This window comes from Notolabrus celidotus, chromosome 8 (genome assembly GCF_009762535.1).
Source record: "Notolabrus celidotus isolate fNotCel1 chromosome 8, fNotCel1.pri, whole genome shotgun sequence".
Taxonomy (NCBI): domain Eukaryota; kingdom Metazoa; phylum Chordata; class Actinopteri; order Labriformes; family Labridae; genus Notolabrus; species Notolabrus celidotus.
In genome coordinates, this window is record NC_048279.1 from 26731454 (window position 1) to 26750514 (window position 19061).

General features: G+C 37.0%; 1 protein-coding gene across 2 annotated transcripts in view; it reads right to left on the bottom strand.

Moving 5' to 3' along the window:
• The window catches only part of LOC117817335 (cytokine-dependent hematopoietic cell linker), a 73021-nt gene that overhangs the window by 2606 nt on the left and 51354 nt on the right, over positions 1-19061 (bottom strand). Inside the window, exons 1-11 of one of the 2 annotated variants that reach the window (XM_034689987.1) lie at positions 15492-15615; positions 10903-10945; positions 7539-7695; positions 4973-5025; positions 4829-4877; positions 2853-2906; positions 2733-2764; positions 2231-2241; positions 2042-2125; positions 235-256; positions 57-81 (exon numbers count right to left, since the gene is read on the bottom strand). In XM_034689987.1, the coding sequence (XP_034545878.1) occupies positions 57-81; positions 235-256; positions 2042-2125; positions 2231-2241; positions 2733-2764; positions 2853-2906; positions 4829-4877; positions 4973-5025; positions 7539-7695; positions 10903-10905 (490 nt within the window). In that variant the 5' untranslated portion in view covers positions 10906-10945; positions 15492-15615. Of the gene's footprint in view, positions 1-56; positions 82-234; positions 257-2041; positions 2126-2230; positions 2242-2732; positions 2765-2852; positions 2907-4828; positions 4878-4972; positions 5026-7538; positions 7696-10902; positions 10946-15491; positions 15616-19061 lie in introns of those variants that run through there. The other variant, XM_034689986.1, reaches the window with a different exon arrangement.

Sequence of the window (19061 nt, forward strand, 5' to 3'; positions counted from 1 at the left end):
AAACATTATTATACTTAAACCTAAAACATTATTTCAGAGTTATTTTAAGTTCTTACCTCGAGACTTTGGACTGCATTCTGCCTGTTAAATGTTTTAAAAAGACAACAAACAAAAACAATTTGAAGATCATAAGTGGTGGTGGATTATTGAGTGATTTTAACAGATATATTATATAAAAGGACATTTTAATTAGCAAATTATATCAGATAAGTTACTGGACACTTTCCTACTTACTTTTTTTGCTGCTCTCTGACCACTGAAATGAAAAAAAGAGAGTTCTTTGTACACACGTATGGAGGGTTTCCAAGTTCATGGAATTTTTATCAATTTTTTTGTATTTTTTGGGGCTTTTACATCTTGATTTAGAGAGGATAGGACAGTGGACAGAGCAGGACACTGGGAGAATAAGTGGGGGAATGACATGTGGGAAAGGGTTCCACAGGCTGGAATCCAACCCGTTACATTGGCGTGCAACTTAACCACTGGGCTAAATCTGCGCCCCACTTAAATACATTTTGAAGGGAAATAGGATTGTTTATAGTCCACAAAATTCCTGTAGTTGTTCAACACATTAAGATGACATAAACTTAGAAGATGTGATGATTTAAAAATGAAAATATGATAGTAATTTGGGATGTTTTGTACAGAGGCACTGCTGGGATACCTTTCCTCCACCTTCCTGGAATAGTCACCCCTTAACTCTGAGTCAAACTAAGAAACATTTTGAATTTTGACAGTGAAGACCCCAAAAGCTTATGAAATTAACTTTGACTGCAAAGAGGAAGAAGAAGGTGAGTATGCTGAAAGATGGCTGTCATCCTTTCTTCAGGCAGTTTGAGCCTGAGCACTGAGAGGCAACACAAGGACTTTGTGTTGCAAGAGGGAGTCTCTTGTAGTACAGAAGTATTGAAGCAGTCCTCCATTCAGAGCACTCGGCTTGGTCTTAGATTAGGAGTGACTAATGAGACTAAACACAGAGCGATGACATTAACTGCTTTTCATGTGAAATGTGACCTCAACATCTATGTATTTGTTTTATCAACTCGTCTTGGTTAGTGCAATTTCTTATATTCGTATAAAGCTTTGGTACCAAAATAAATTCCAATACTAATATACTTGAGATTTTGCTGTAAATGATTTGTGAAGAAAAGGCTTTGCACATCTAATTCATGGGACAGGTGCGTAGGAGAGGAGTGAGACGCTCACAAAACTAGAATTACAAGAATCCTGCACACTGTCCAACTTGCAATACACAAATTTTGAATGGCAGCGTTTCGGAACAAGACCTACGTCAGGCAAACGATTGGGAGAAACTGGCAGAACAACTTAAAAAGGGTGAGGCTATACCTGTCTGCACCTAATCAGTATCATGGCATCAGGTGTGGCAAAACAACCAAATGGAAAATAGACAACCCTTTTACTATTTGCAAGAACAACAGCTACAACAGAAACAAGCAATCAAGCAATACATTTTAAATAAAACCATTTTAATAAAACAAAAAGCAGAAGTTTATCAATAAATCAGAAGTATAAATAGGAACTTTGTAACTTATCACCAAACCTGGTGAGGAAAAAAAAAAGATCTTTGGAATTTGAAGATAGTAGTTACACCCTTTTTAAGTTGTTCTGTCTGTTTCTGCAAAATGTTTGTCTGATGATGGTCTAGTACCGAAACATTGCTGTTAATGATTAAACACTTCATTGATTGATAAGCTTAATAAGTGAAGTTTTACGAGAACTGTTTATACTGTATATCCTGTAAAGTCAAAACTCTAAAAAATTGGCTGATACATTCCTGTATTTATTCTTCTAACCAGCAGAGGGCGCCACTGCTACACTGAACAAACTGAACAACAAGGAACTGCTCTTACCTTCCACCATTCACAAAGAGAGAAAAAAAAGGGTCACACCAGGCCGAGTTAAACCACAGCAGAATAAATCCACAACAGGACAGAGGCTCACTGATTCAAGTGTTGATGTGTCTACCTGTTTCACGTCGTGCTACAAATGAACCCAAGTGGGAGAGTGAAGGAGTACTCACTCTCTCCTGCAGGGCTCATGGAGGGTTAGACCAGACAAGCGGCTTGCTAACTCTGAGGCAAACGGTGGAGGGGTTGAAGAGCTCCTGGAAACACAAAGATGTCTGCTTTAAATCCATTCAAAACTCATTAAACACATTCATATATGTAGATGTTAATAGAATAACTGTAAGAGTAGTTGAACAAATTACCTCAATGAGTGCTGCGATATTAGGAGAGAGAAAGGATGAATTAATATGAGTTAAAAAAAAATTTCATGATATTTATAAATTCAACTTTATTGACATAGCACCTTTCATACATACAAGCATGCAGCCCAAAGTGCTTAACAAGAGAACATAGATAGATAGATAGATAGATAGATAGATAGATAGATAGATAGATAGATAGATAGATAGATAGATAGATAGATAGATAGATAGATAGATAGATTCCAGCAGCAGGTAACACCAAAGGACAGAAAAACAGCATGCAGATACACAAAATTTAAAAAATCACAGGTTATATACACACAGTACAGTTCACTGTAGCAGCAATATACAAGTTTAACTAACTTAGTTAAACCGGTATTCCTTAGTCTAAGGAATACCAGCAGCAATAAATAGATACATAGATAATTAACTATAAATAATGAGCAGTGCAAACTGTTCAAATTGTGTTGTGGTCAGTTCAGTTAAGACCTTTTTTTTTTACCTGCTCTCCTGCGGGAGGTTGGAGCCTTTTAGCTGCAAAAGCCACATGTGAACATTTGTTAAGTAAGTGCTTCTCTGAGGTTGAGGTGGTGAATTCAATTTCTCTTCAAAGTTGTCTCACCTAATTTGGTTGTTTTTTTCCTGCCAGGTTTCAGGTCTCTATTTATGGCCGGCCCTGTGTGAAAGAACAGAGTGTAAAAACCCCTTCAGTTGTAGACCATCTTCACATAGCGACCACTTTCCAATGATGTCACTCTCAGGGTGTTGGGTTAATGATATGACTTTTTCACTCTTTTTTTCAAGGGGTATAAGCAACCCAGTTTGGACAATACTAGAGACAGACATATGAGGAGTAGGAAGAGAGGGGCAATTCATTATTCTCATATCTTTCACAGATATGAATTGTTCGTTTATGTGTGCCGTTTTTAACTATCTAAGGGAGAATTGTAACCTTAAAGCTTTGTATAAGGCCGTGATGATTACTTCCTCCAGGGCGGTTTGTGTTTTTGTTGCTGTGGGCCTGTTTGCTGGAGGAAAATTCACCCCTGACTCTTATTAAACTTGTAGAAAATTCGTAGCATGAGTTTAAAAAACTCATTAAATATCAGAGCAGAAGAAGATCCAGGTCATGAACTATCATTAACGATGACAAGACAGCTCAGGAAATAAATCTCGATATTTCATTCAGACATTTGTGTATCATGGAAGATTGGACTGTGCATTTTCGAGAGGTCTGTGCTCCCTGAGCGTCCTTCCTTTTTCGCCGTGTAATCAGTATTTTGAGCAACACTTTCCTATTTTTCAGAGCCTCTTACTTTGAGTCAGATCTTGAATAATGCAGCTTGAGTGACCCTGTGTAACTTCTGCTGAGCAGCAGTTTGGGACCAAGTACAGAAAAGCCATAAAGTCAGTGAAGTGAGACTGTAATGTGTTTTACACAGAAATGTCCATCAACATTTTGCTAACGTTAGCTAATGTATGACACCTTAAGTTACTCTTATGAGACCAGGAAGCATGTGTTGGCTTTTTACAATGCAAAAACTCAAAATCTTACCAAATGAAATTGTCTCATTTTTAGTCAAAATGTCTTATCCCACTTAATTTAAGATAAATGTACTTAACAAGTAAAATTTTAGCAAGATAGAGGGACTTGTTTTAAGACAATGCATCTTAAATATTTTAATATTTGTTAAGTCAAACAATCTTGAAATTATCTTTTTTGAGTTGTAATGTAGAAGAAACAAGGTTTATTTTACATTTCATACATTTTTCAAGCTGAGATCTTATTTGTTGAAGATGGATAATCTTGATTTAAGACAAACACTTTACTTGATTTAAGTACATGCATTTTATTGAAGAATCTATCTATTTTTTTTTTTAAGGGTGGGTTACAGTTTTCAGTCACTGTTTCTTCTAAATCAGATAAAAATATACATCCTCAAACTACACACAATGAAACACCTACTTTTGAGCATAGCTGGCTTACCCTAAAAAAGAACATGACTGAATATTAGTATATCCAGCTCACTATGAGAAGACATTACATCTCAAAATGATCAAATTAAACTTTGTAATCTTATTAGTACAAGATGGTCTTAAACCTAGATAAGTGCCACTATAATACAACTCAAATTAAGCTGAATATATCTCAAATGAGGAAGTTTACATTAAATGTATTAGTGCAAAAATCGTTTTGGAGTCAATAAATACTAATTGTTAGCATTCCTGGCTTATTCTGAGACACTAAGCTTTAAAATACTTAAATATTGCTTAAAATAAGTTTTCCCTGCTAATTTTAAGATCACAGTTTTCTAAATATTACGTCTTATTTTAAGAAATCTTACAAAGCAAATTTTCACTTGTTCTATTGGCAGATTTTTTTTGCTTATTTCAAGGTAAAAGTACCTTGAAATAAGTTTTTGTTTCTTGTTTTGCGAGATGCATTTTTTCCAGTGTACATCTTTAACTATAAAATAGTTTGTTTTCTTTCTAAAAGTCCCATTACTGAGCTTGATTTAATTTTATGCCACAACTACTTCCAGAGAATATGTCTTCTATGATACTCCAAATCCAATTTTAGTAAGTTTTGTCACTTACCTGAAGTGGGATTGTATGGGATTTCTCTGGGGAGGGTATTAGAGTTCCCCTGATGAAGAGGAGAGCAGAATGAATCATGTTAAAACATGAAGTACAGCAGCTCTGTAGTATTGTGACATTCAGCACAGTGAGTTGTAACCTTACAGAGGAGAGTGAAGACAGGCTCTGAGCTGATGAAGACCTTGGAAGATCCCTGTCTTGAAAGCAGAAGCAGTGAGACAGTAATGATAGTTGTTTCAGTAGTTTCAGTGTTATTTGACAGTTTAGATACTCTTTATTAGTCCTGTAAGTTGGTCGCTGGCGGTCCCAGCAGTGCGCTGCTGCAGCAGCAGCAGCAGCAGACTGTATTGATTACAGAGGGAGAACACTCAGAGTGTGAACAAATTTAAAAGCCACATTCAGTATAAAGTTGTTGAAGTGCAGCTGTGCGACGCCTGGCTGTGGGCCACGTCCAGGCTGGAGAGTAAAGAGAGTCTATTCACACTACATGCCTCCACCCCTCTCTCCCTCTTTTCCCTCCTCAGCTTCTGGATAATTGTAATCTCCCGCAGTCCGACTCAGCCAACAGATGGCCCTGGAGACCCACTGGCAGATCATGCTCACTCAGCATGAGCTCTCTGTCTCAGATCCACGCTGCTTTCATTCTCTCCACAGTCTGCGGAGGAGCTGGTGTTTTCTGCCTGCACTTCATTCAGCCACCGTCTAATTATGTTTGCCACAGATATTCTCTGCAGCAAAGTGAAACATTCTAATTGTGTTAACTGTACAAACATTTCTTTAGTTTCGACAAGTTGGGGACTTTCCTGAGTTATTGAATTTAGGTCAGTTTGGTCTATTCTTAAGAGTTATGTGCTACATCTCTATACCTTCAAACTAAAATTGAGTTTGAAGGTACAGACTGAAATTAATGCTGATGTCATCTCAGGACCTATAAAAGTTGGATATCATCACAAAGAATATCAGATCAACCAATCAGTCGATCTATTTTTGTTTGTATGGCCCCAAATCATCACAAAAGTTATTCCAGTACATTTCAGCAGACTCTCTATATTATATAAAGACACCTAACATTAATACATCATGAGCAAGCGCTTGGCAATACTGGCAAGGAAAATATTGAGCATATCTCTACAGTTATTTTTCCCATAATGCACTGTTAAAGTAAAGTGAGTGGGCAGTTTTGCAGGTTAGACTCCCAATAGGGTGAGCAAGACCCTGATTACAGGTCAGGATCTTACCCCACTTCCTTATCTGAGGTGGTTTGGGCCGAGAAGCTCTTCAGGCTGCTTTCACATGTAACTGCCATTATTTCCTCACTCTCAAGGCAAGCTGAGAAAGAAGCTAATGTTTTTTGCCACAGTGTCAACAGGCAGAAGTGAATTGTGCCTTACTTAGTTTCTGTTTTTATTCCATGGTATAGTTTTTAGAGATTTCAAGTCATGTTTTCTAGATAAACATGATGTAACTGAATGTACTCCTATGTTTTCTTTACTGCATTTATGCTTTGTGAAAATACAATGTTTGAGATTTTTCAAGAAGTACTTTGAGTACTTTTGTATTTTTAAAAGGAATTACTTCAGTGCTTTAACTCAAGTAATAATCTGACAGAGCAACTTTCACTTGTATTGGAGTAATATTTGATCTGGAGTATCTATATTTTGACTTAAGTAATGAAGCTGTGTACTTTGTCCATCACTGGTAATAACACTGCCAATGGGTTGGTGTCTCACCAAGCCTTTTACAGCATGATGCTGGGATGGCCTTTGAAAAATTCTGTACTGTAAAGTGTAACAGTGAGGGGTATTTTAGACTGTTAAAAGGAGGTATGATGAGATTTTTCATTAGAGGAAAAATACAATGAAATGCACAGGATGGGATCAGTAATGACACAGGACATATTGCTTTGTCCATAGGGGAATGAAAGTCCCTCATGTAGCTTCAAATGAGCTGTATCAAGGATATAGTGGCATTTAGCAGCTGTAACTTGCAACTATCTAATAATGCTTCCTCAACCCTTCTTTCAAAATGTTCAGAGAAATCAATGGTTGACTTGAAATCAGGAGAAACTTAAAAGAGACAGCATTTGTTTGTTTGCTTGCAGTTGCATTTTGGGCAACTGTAGAGACATTATAGACTCTTGACCTGTTGCCTCTGTGGACCTGTTGCCTCTGTGGAATTAAAGAGCTCAGTTTAAGGTAAATAACACACAAATGTTTTGATTTCTTAGTGATTATTAACTACTTGAATATACTGTCAAAGATCATTCTCTATTTCTGCCGATAGATCACTCTCACAGACTCGTCCTTTAAGGCAGACAGGAACCATGAAAGTAAGACGCATGTCTGTCAACACACGTCAAAGGTCAGAATCTTTTCTATAGTCAGGCAGAGTTACTCAGACTGAGAATAAGCACGCTGTGGGACCAGAGAATGGTTTTGTGGTTAACTGTTCTTCACTCTGCTTCGCTGTAAATAAAGTTTGAATGTCGGTGTACTGAAAAGAAATGCATGCCAGGAAGGGAACAAAAACTAAAAATCTTCAATCAAACGCTCATTACACCACAGGAAAGATGCAAAGCCAAACATATAGATAGTTTTAAAGACAGAATTAAACAAGTCCCACGCTTAAATCTGCGCATCCTACAGTAGAATTGAAAGAAGAAATAAAAACAGAAACTGAGAGCTGTGTGAATGTGAACGCTCCTCTCTACCTGCATACTCTCTCTCTCCATGTATAGGCCGGGCAGGAAGTATGCGCACATTTAGCACTTCCTCCTGGTCATCCACCACGTCGTACTCAGACTCCTCCACCGCGCTGTTGTAGTTACCACATGTTTGATTTCTGTTTCTGTCTCTCCGGCTGCAGTCCTGCGCAGAGACAACTTCAGTTAAACCTTGTTAAAAACTAGAATACATATGGTGTAAAAATCATTGCACCACTGTCAAACAATACAATATTTAATATTTAATCCTACTTTATATGAAATAAAATAAGTATCTAATAGAATGTAATTTAATACTTGTAGAAATCAAGTCTTAGAGCCTTTACACATATAGACCACTGACGGGTGCAGGAAGCTCGATGAGGTGTTGCAACACAACCCACTGTTTGCCTTTGAGGGATATTTTTAACGCTTATTTTTTCGTTTTGTGAAGTCACACAGATCTGAACATGTAAAGTCAGTGATGTACAGATACAAGTGTCAGTGACATGTTAAAATGCTGAATAATAAACTCGGTCTATTTCTGTCACAGTTTATTTATTTTTCCCCTGTGACAATTCAGAGAAAAAAAAAAGTGACAATAAAATGCATCCATTATCTGTGTGTGCATCATTTAAATCAGCTTTCTCGCCATCTATTAGAGGCTGTGGGCTGAAAATCACAAATAAATCTGTTATAATGAAGAGAAGACTTCGGGTTGGCTTGTTTTTTTCTTGCAGGTGCAGTGTCACCACCAGGGATTTATACAACACCTGAGACAACACCAAACTCTATGTTTGTCATGCTTACATATTAGTTTTTTAATTCATTTATGCATTTTATTTAAAACATCCTACTCTTTATGCAAAGATTCCTTTTAAAAGCTAACTTTAAGAAGCAAAAGACAACCTTTGCTTTTACATCTGATGCAGTTTAAATAGCTAAGATGATTTTAAATTGTCAAGCTAAAATGTTTTTTAATCCTCCTGTTTTGTTCGTTTCTCTGGAACAGCAATAAAGTTCCTGGGTCACTTTGACCTGGGGCATATTCAATTATCCAAAAGTGTCAGAACCCCCAGAAATCCCAATCCACATTTTTTTGTCACATTTTCAACTCTATTACTAACCATTTAAATCAATATTTAGTCCATTGGTGTTCTTTAATCCTCACAGATCATGGTTCAATGAGGATAACTCACTCGTTTTTCATTAAAATTAATGTTAATACTTCTTTTAATGTACATAGGAAATCCCTAAATATAAAAACAATAGTTTTACATGACATATATTTTTGTTTATTTTATTTTACATTTTGAATTTTTTTTTATGAAGTGATGTTGATAAATTAACACGACACCTCTTTTGTCACATGCTATCCAGATTTTTATGCTGCATTTTGCTGTTTGGAAGGCATATATTGCCTAAAATCAACTTGAAAAGGGTCAATTTGACCCACATCATAACAGGAGGGTTAAATGAGACAAGAGTTCAGCTTTTTATAATAAGAGATTTGGTTGGATAAGAAAGATTAACCTGCATAGTAGAGCAAAATTATGTTAACATTTTTACTGTATAGTTTTCACACATCCAATATAACAGTCTTGGCTGAATGAGGTATGTAAAATAGTCCTGTTAAATATTACGTAAATTGTAATTAGGTCTATAATACTTGCATTGTTATTCCTAAAATCAAGTAGCACACTTGAAAATAAGAAACAATTTTGGGCTACATATCATATTTTGTATATTACTATGCATATATTTGAAAGAGTACCTTATGTAAACTTAAACTGAGAAGAGTACAGTGCTTTCTCTATTAACTGCTGTGGTGACACTTTGAATGTAGAAGTGATTTTCAAATATTTTATTGTCTTTTGTTTTTTATGTTTTCAAGGTTTTTTTTTTTGCCAGAGAAATAGTTGTTACAGCAAGAATAACTGATTCTACAAAAGAAGATAATAACTTAAAAGATACATTCATCATCAGTGAGTTTGTAGGTGGATCTATTATCTTAGTGTTTGACATACTTTGACATTTTCAGGCAGAGTTCCTCAAAGTGTTTTTTCTCTCCTCTTTCTGCACACTCACTTCATTCCAGCCCCCAACAGCAATAACAAGTTTCCACCCAAGGACACTTTATTTTCTGATATTAAAACTTATTTTGTTCAATTTATAACAACTTAATAAAAATATTCCCCGGCCCTTGTACTGTTCACTCAAACTGAACTCTCCTCTCTTAATTTAGAGCATGCAGATGGAACACACACACACTTCTCAGTCTTCAGATGAGTGTGGTTATCAAATCAAGCAGAAGGGAAGGCTGTCATCGTGCTTCAAACACTCAGTGGTAGACAACTGTTTTGTTTTAAACCCTGAACAGACTTTGCCTCATTAGCGCTACTGCACCTTCAATTTTTATTTCTGAGTCTAATATGAACTTCATCCTTGAGCCTAGGGCTAGAATATACTAACAAAGAAAGCACTTATTTTTGTTTTTTCTATAGCGCTCTGCATTTCTGAAAAGCATCATGAGCAAACAACATATACAGAAAGCAGCTCAGACACAGTGTCTGAAGTTAGGAGCAGGTTTGCTTTTCCAGTGTCAGAGCTGAGTGTGCTGTTTGCAGGAAATGTACACATATTTACCAACACAGAGGAGCAGTGAAAAGCAGGTTTCGATCTCCTTAAGACTGAAATCTTAATGATTTTAGGGGCTCAGTTTAGGAACTATAAATCATATTTTGATTCATTATCTATCAAGCCTTGGTGGATTTGAGAGGTCGTCAATGTATAAAATGGTGCAACAAAATTAATTTAAAGCTCCTGTGAGTAGCTTTCAGCTCGTTGTGAAACACACTGAAATTAATACTGATGCCTCTAAATGACCTACAAATGCAAACAACTCCAAAAGCATGATGATTCATTATTTCTTTTTAGCTATTTTTAACGTCTGAAACAGCTTCCTCCTGGTAGGTGTCAAATGAATAAAAAGCTCCATGCAGCCATGCCCATTTCTTTCTAGATTTTAAATGAGTGATATGTTCTTTAAAAGAAAACATGACTAGATTTCTCATCAGGACAAAATCATTGAAGAGATAAAAGCTACCTCACAGGAGCTTTAAAGGAATACTTCTTGGCTAAACTTCAAAAGAAATGTTAGTGCATCCAGTAAAAAGGAAAGTAAAAATACAGCCCCAGTCTTCTCTATGTTCTTCTTGCTCTGCACTAACAATGACAGAGCAGAATAACTCTCTTTCCTCCTCTCTGCATTAAAAGGTAATTACACAGGGGGCTGCAAGCTCCCAAAGCTTCCCCTAGGAACATTCATGTGGAACCATCAGGGAAAGCTGTGAGTACGAGCACCATAACTCACCATTATCACAGCAGACTCATGGCGGTTCGCTCTCTCTCTGCAGCTAACGAGGGAGTGAAACAGAAATGAAAAACATCATTAGTTTAGAGTTCTGCAGAAGAATGTGGCCTTCCAACACTATTTTGTCCTTGGACTTTTTCTCCTTCTGAAGAAGAGGGAAGTCTTTATAAGCTACCAAACAGAGACGTTTGTAGCCTTGGGCTGTTCTCACCGGGCTCCTTGTTTGTTCACATCACTTAAGGTATTTTATCTTTTAATTGAAAGACTCAATATTTTTTCGTTGCATCAACAGCATGTTTGTGAAGCAGAATGACAGGATTTGCTTGAACATGAAAACGTCAGAATTGAAAAATTACATTTTGTGACATGGCATTGGACTGGTTTATTTCCTCCCTAACAAAAAGATCCTTCTCAGTTAAAATTGGAGGGTTCTCTTCTTGAAATGACCCACTTACATACAGGGCTCCACCTGGTTCCATTTTAGGTCCCTTATTATTTTCCATATACCCACCTGAGTCAGATCATAAATAATTACAACATTCAGTACCATTGCTATGCCGATGACACCCAACTGTACGTCCCACTTAAGTCCACAATGACTGTCATTCATATTGTCTAGCCTTACAGACATCATGTGTTGGATGTTGAAACATTTTCTCAGTTGAAATGACTTAGAAACTATTCTAACAACTCCCTACGACTACTGGAATGTCATCAATCACTTTGGGGCTGGTGTTGGCTCACTGTCTCCCATTGTTAAAGCGGAGGCCAGAAACCTTGGAGTAGTTTTTGAATCAAATCTTCTTTTAATGGCAAGGCAAGGAACATTTATAAAACACCATTCATACAAAGAGCAATTCAAAGTGCTTCACAGAGTTATAAAACAAAAGATTACATTCAAGTGTCAAAAGTTGTGCCGTCTCGTTTTTTATCATCTTAGGCTCATTTCCAAGGTTCGATCATTTCTCTCCCTCACAGATTTAAAAGGTCATTGACACTTTTATTACCTCCAGATTGGATTACTGAAATTCGCTTTACTCTGGCATGAGTAAGGGAAACATTCATAGGCTTTAGTTAATCCAAAATGCTGCAGCTCAGCTTTTAACTTGTTCCAGGAGAAGTGAACACATTACTCCCTGATGATCTCTATTGGTAACCAGTTAGATTTGGAATTGATTTTAAGATTTTGTTGCTTGTTTTTGACACCCTTCGTGGCCAGACACATAGCTACATCTGTTATTCTTTGACTTTTTATACACCAGATCAATGTTTGGTTTTCTGATTGTTCCTGAATCTCAGCTTGTGTCCAAAGGTAACTGGGCTTTGACTTTATGAGCCCCTTAGCTTTGGAATTCTCTGCCAGAGGATTACAGATCAGATAAGTCTGTGTCCGCTTTCAAATCATCACTACATTTTCTTTTTTTATCACTGGACTGTGTCTGAACTGGTGTGCCATATTATTCATATATTCTTCTTTTTATTGTAGTGTTTATTTTAACATTTGTAAAAAAATTTCATCTGCTTGGTTTGTACCCCTTTGTACTTATGTCTACCTATGAGGCACCTTGTAACTGGTTTTGAAAAGTGCTAGATTATTTTCTAAATTATCATTACAATCATATATGTTGAAGTGTTTATACTTATATTCCTTCTTCTGGCTCTGTTTTCCATATTTGGGTCTTATTAATGAATGATTATTGTGACAGTAATGAATAAATCAAAGATTATGAGAGACCTGAAGAGCTAATCAAACGAAAAACAAGGATCTATTGTCTTCCACAGATGGTGAAGAAAATGACTAAAGATATGAGTGTTAAAGTGTCATATTACTACTTGTATTTTAGTTTTCCCAAAGCAATCAGGCTATTAAATACACCCTTAATTTGTCTTTATAGTCAGAAATTTGCAAATAACATTTTTGTCTTAGTTTTTCACTATTAAACTGACATAGCTGAGCAAGTCTGCGGCATTCATGATTTCCTCTTATTCATTTTCCTTATTTGATTTATTTACTTATCTATTTTACTTTATTTTAATTAAAACTACGTAACATTTTGAACAATGTCTACTGTCCTTCATCTATCACTTCTAGGAAGTGGCAGGTGCCCAGAAAATATATCTAGTTTTACTTCAATAGAGCAGAAAAGCAGATTCTGTATACCAAAAAGTATAGCAAGGTGTCATCAGCATAGTGCAAGAGAATGATGGGTATTATTACACTTATGCAGCACAAATTCAATCAAAACAATGCAACCAGTACACTTGAAGGATTTTATATCAGGCACAAATGGGGGATCAGATAGAGGAAGAGAGGACAATGAAGTTATATGAAATGAACAAAAAAGGAAGGTGCATAAAGAACAGCAGCATACTCTGGACCTTCATATTCAGCTGGAAATGTTCATCTCATATAACCTTTAGAAGCAGTGCTAATTTCACAAATTACCCATTATACAACTCTTAGTTATCTGTCAAGTGATGCGCTGCTGGTTTAAGGAAAAATATATTTTAATCTACCCTGTCTTTTTATTATTCATTCCTGCAGACCCAAATGACAGAACACTTTCCAAATTTGGCTTTGAAAGGTGAAACTATGAAAGCAGCTCCCATGGTTGTGCCAAAGCACAGATATATTTATCCAAGTTTTAACCAGGGGATCAATCAAAGTGTTAGGTTATTTTTGGAGATTGCAAATTAAGTGCAGAGCTTCTAGAGGTCCACAGAACCACGAGAGACATTGGTAAGAGTTTGATTCAGTGACAACAGATACTGAAGCATTAGTTTTTGTCACAAATCCTCCATTTGTGTGCTGCCTGAGATTTTTTTCCATTTTAAAATCATGCCTCCAGAAAAATAAAAGTAAGAAAATGATGCAGGGTCAAGGCTAATCGTGCAAGTTTTGACTGACAGGTTGTTATTTTTTAACTCCTTTGGGTGAAAAGTAAAAAAAACAACAGGAAACAGGAAGGAAACCTACCCAAAATAGAAGTGTGGACATTGTGAGGGACTGTGAAAATGCCAGGAGACATTACAGGCTACCAACTCACAGTCCCAAAAGGGAGAATCAGACCCAGTATTGGATTTGGCACTGTGGTCCAGCACTCGGTGGGGCCGTCTGTCTACTTTGCAGAGCTTACTTGGCCCGGGGAAGTGGTGTTGGATGAGACGTATTAAAAGGACGGAGATTAGATTCATGGAGCTCACATCTGAGGTTGAGCAGCTAGTCTGGAAAATAAACTCCTGCCCCATGGAAATTGGGTGCAGAGGATTTGTGGCAACTCAAACCAGCTGCCTACTTAAGGATTTGTGACCTGTTTTTTTTCTACGGGCAACAAGAAAGTGTCAGCTACAGAGAGCCAGAACCACTGAAGTACTCCATGCATGAGGATTGCAAAAAATATAGTATTACTCTATCTGAGTCTTCTATATTACCAGTAATATCCTTTTTGGTGTGGACATTGACATTTCTGTGTCAAATAAGTTCTCTCACATTTGTATTTATTGGCTGTTGCTATGTATTCACACAGTTGCTTTTAGATTGAGCACAGAACTGTCTGCTTTTACCTGATGACATCAGAAGTTGGCCTACTGGCCGTCCAAAGAGTTAATAGAAAATGATTTGTTGTCAGTAATAACCTCCCTCATGATATAAGCCTAACCCAGACTCTGACCACCTTTGAGTCTCAGCTTAAATGTTTCTTTTGTAAAGTGCTTGCTTTATTTCTAGTGGTAGCACAATTCTTTTTCAATGCTGTTTTGATAGGTTTTAAATTTTTTTTACTTCACTTACTTTGCTTCAGTGTATGAAGTGTGCCATACAAATACATCTGCCATGCCTTGTCCTCATTTTAATAGTATAAGACTTGTTTTCAAATACTTGCAGCAAAGTGCTTTGCTTTCCTGGCTTTGTTTTGTGTAAGTGAACTATTACCAGATTTAGAATTTGAGTACAGTTTGAATTGTTTTTTTGAAGAACATTTTTTTCTAGGAAAAATCTACACTATGTGAAACTATAGAAGGTAATTCTGCAACCTTAATGACACAAATAGCCTAACATTATGTATTTTTTGTGATGAAATATGTTATTCTCAATAATGGAGGCTTAATGAAATATGACAGCAAAGCACATGCACATAGTATGTATATATGTTTTGCCCCTCAATTCGTAAACTCCCTTCCCTTCCAGTATGACACAGTGCTACAAAATAATTCATATTAATGACATCTGTAGTGAACATGGGATTGTATTCAAAAAAGAGAAAATGCACAAAACAAAAAAGTAACACCCAAAGTCACAAACATTTATAATTCATCTTGACAAAGAGTGCTTGCAACACTCTCCAATTCCTTGTAAGTGCATTGATTGTACATTGCAGTTTCCACATCATGCTATTACACCCAAATCTCTAAGAGCAACTGTAGACTTATTCTTGAATATTAACAAAGCTGTGTTCTCTACTCCTGCTCAAAGCTAGTCTTCTCTTCATGTTACCATGCTTGTCATTTTCATCTATTTTTAAAACAGCATGTCTACTCACACACACGACCACAGCAGTTAAACATTTGGGATAAATTCAGCTGTTGCTTACCTTTTCACAAGACGTGAACAAGCGCACCTGCATCAGTGGGTGTCCTGTAATTTGTGCCTCTTTGCTTACAGAAATAGAGAGTCTACAGTTTATCTCTCCCTCACAGAGACGAGCAAAAACACCTGGGCTGCATCAAGACTGTCGGCACTATTCAGCCCACTGCAGTAACCCGAAAACACTTCCTGTGTGGTGAAAAACTGGCCTATAACCAAAGGTCCTCGCTGCCATTTGTGACAGAAAATGTGTTGTGCAGCTCTAATTGTAAGGTTCTTCATGTACAGTCAGCTCAAGAGACATATGGAAAACTGTTTTAGTGAACTGGGTATTTTATTTTCAAGATTTTGTTGACTGATAATTTCTACCACAACTTTCTGAAGTTTGATCATCCTTGATGTTTTCTATGTAGCCTTTTCTCATGCAGTGTAACATGCCTCTTTCCTTTTGAGACTGTGAGACTCATTCAATCATTGCATCAGTTCAACATGGGAGCTCTTCAACCGTATCTGAAAACCAACCACATATGATATTTACAGTAAATCAGAGTCAAATGACTCTGCCGATGATACAGGTGTACCATTTAATTTGAGTCGGAACATGGTGACATTTCAACATTTGCTCTCAAAAGAAGCGGGGTGACATTTTCTCCTTTTATTAGATCCTCATCTGCCTTCATCTGTATATCAAACAAGAAGGTGAAACCTGAAATCCAATTTGTGACAGTATTTTCTCAGGCTTAACCTTTAGAGTGATATTTAACAGAAGTTTAATATTTTCATTTCATAAAATAAACACTTAGATAACATTGACTTCCAACTGGGTTGTTGATGTCAGAGTTATCTAAAAAAAAATCTTCTGCAACCAGTAGAATTAAAGTCCATTTGGAATGCAGATTTATCAACAACTGTCATGGCAGGTAAGTGTGGCCAAGATAAATGTACCTAAAAAGACAATAAAGTGTAAACCATACTTTAATGCATCTTACGATACTGTACCATATGTTACCTTATCATGCTGTATCCATGAATGAATGTATGATTTTGCACTGCATCACATTACTGTACCACAGCGTACCATACTTTATCATACTGTATTGTACCTTAATATATCATATCATATCACTGTAATGCAATATATTATACTGCATTTTATTGTATCCTATTATACTGTATTGTATTGTATTGTACAGTACTGTATAATATAGCATTATTTCCTCTAGTGTTGTATCGTATTGAATTGTACCGTAATGTATTGTAGCATACTGTATTAAACTATATTGTACTGTATTTCAAGATACCGTAATATATGATACAATATCATATAATATAGTATTGTGTCATACCATGTCATATATTATTGTACCACATTGTATTGGACCTAGAGCGTAAAATTAAAGGTGACATATCATGCAAAATTGACTTTTTAAGGGTTCTTTACCTGAAATATGTGTCCCTGGTATGTCTAGAAACCCCCCGAGAATGAAAAAAATCCATTCTGCCCCTGTTTTGATTTCTCCACATTTCTGTAAATGTGTGTAAAACAAGCCGTTTCAGACTTCCGTGTTTTTGTTACGTAACAACAATATCCGGTCTGTCACGGAGTCAGAGCTCGGAGCTTGTTCAGCCCATAGACTGTATAAAATAATACTGAATCCCTCCCCCGTTTTTCATTACCTGCACAAATGTGTAGTAACAAGGAGCTTAGGAGGGAGGCATGCTAGTCGTAGGCTGTCTTAATAAACACAAAGGTCGGTTTTACTCCCCACGTCTACAGATTTGAAGATCTAGTGGAGGATTTTTATTTATCATGGAGCTGTCATAGCTGTAGCTGTGAACCAAGACACATGTCTACATACTGACAAATAAAACAACAAGAAACATAGAATCTGTGACCAATCCTTCATAAAAGGTCCCGCTGCCTTTCTGGCAGAGGTCGGTTTTACTCCCCACGTCTGCAGATTTGAAGATCTAGTGGATGATTTTTATTTGTCATGGATAAATGATAGCGCTAATTAGCATAGCCACATAGCTACATGTTCATAGCTGTAGCTGTAGCTGTGTACCAAGACACACGTCGACATACTGACAAATAAAACAACAAGAAACACAGAATCTGTGACCAATCCTTTATAAAAGGTCCTGCTGCCCTTCTGGTAGAGGTCTGTTTTACTCCCCAGGCCTGCAGATTTGAAGATCTAGTGGATGATTTTTATTTATCATGGATAAGTGTTAGCGCTAGTTAGCATAGCCACATAGCTACATGTTCGTAGCTATGTCCCAAGACAGACGTCTACATACTGATAAATAAAACAACAAGAAACACTAAATCTATGACCAATCCTTCAGAAAGGTCCTGCTACAGGCGCCTCTCCGTCAGGATCAGATTCTGGATCAGATTCAGAGGGTTGAAGTAACGCGATCTCTGAGCAGCCATGTATATTCAGCCAACATGTAAACGCTGAGGCACATCCACTTCCGGAGGGGGCGTGGTCAGAGGGAAAACAGAGTGTTCTGAAGAGGACTGAAGAAGAGGGGTCTTCAGGCATGCCAAAATCTGATTTCAAAGTGTTTTTTTGAGCATAAACTTTAAAGACATGTTTTGGGGACCTCTTAGACCAATATATATTGATGAAAAAAGCGTGATATGTCACCTTTAAGACCCGCCAAGCACCAATGGCAGGTAAAAAATTAGTTTGGCTTGTAAAACAAAAACACACACCCGCCAGTGGCCGATGGAAAATTCTGTATTGCATGTGAGGTTCTATTTCAATATTTTCGCCCCCTTCTGCCAACTGTCAGGCTATTTTGACCCGCGTGGCGCACTGCACTTGTGTTTTGATTTGGTACGTTGGGAATGGCGTGACATCAGCTACTAGAGTTCTATTCATTCCCTTTGCTTGAAGAAGCATGGCGGGAAGAGCGTTTCGAGGAAGATGTAGCGACACATTGCCGGCGTGAAGCCACCACAAACAAAAAGGATAAACAAAGAGGCAAGAGACAATCAAGAAGAGGAACAGACAGCTAAACGGAGTAATGTCACTATACGACGTTTCAAAGAAAACTGGAAAATTGACGAGGCTGTTACCATTTTAAACAAATTAGGCATGGTTTTTTTATTTGGCCGGTGAAAAATATTTTTGGCCAGTACATTTTTGGAGGTCACTAGCCAATGGCCAATGAGGTAAAAAGTTAATTTTACACCCTGATTGTACCGTACCTCATTGAACCATACTGTACCAAAGCATTCTATACTGTATTGTACCCTGTCATACTGTATCATACTGTGCCATATGGAATCATATCATAACTTAATGTGGCGTACAGTACTTTATGGAATCATATTGTATCATGCCATATCTTATTGTACCACATAGTGCTATACTGTATTATACCATATTGTACTGTATTGTTCTTTTTCGAACTACAATGCTCTCTGTATCATTCTGAATCGTACGGTAGTGTGTCTGTCATATCCTGTTTTTGTTAACAAATGAATCTTATTCCACATAAAAAAGGCATCATTCTTCATCTTTTGGCAGTAGTTGTGTGGCGGCTGAAATGAGGCATAAGAGGA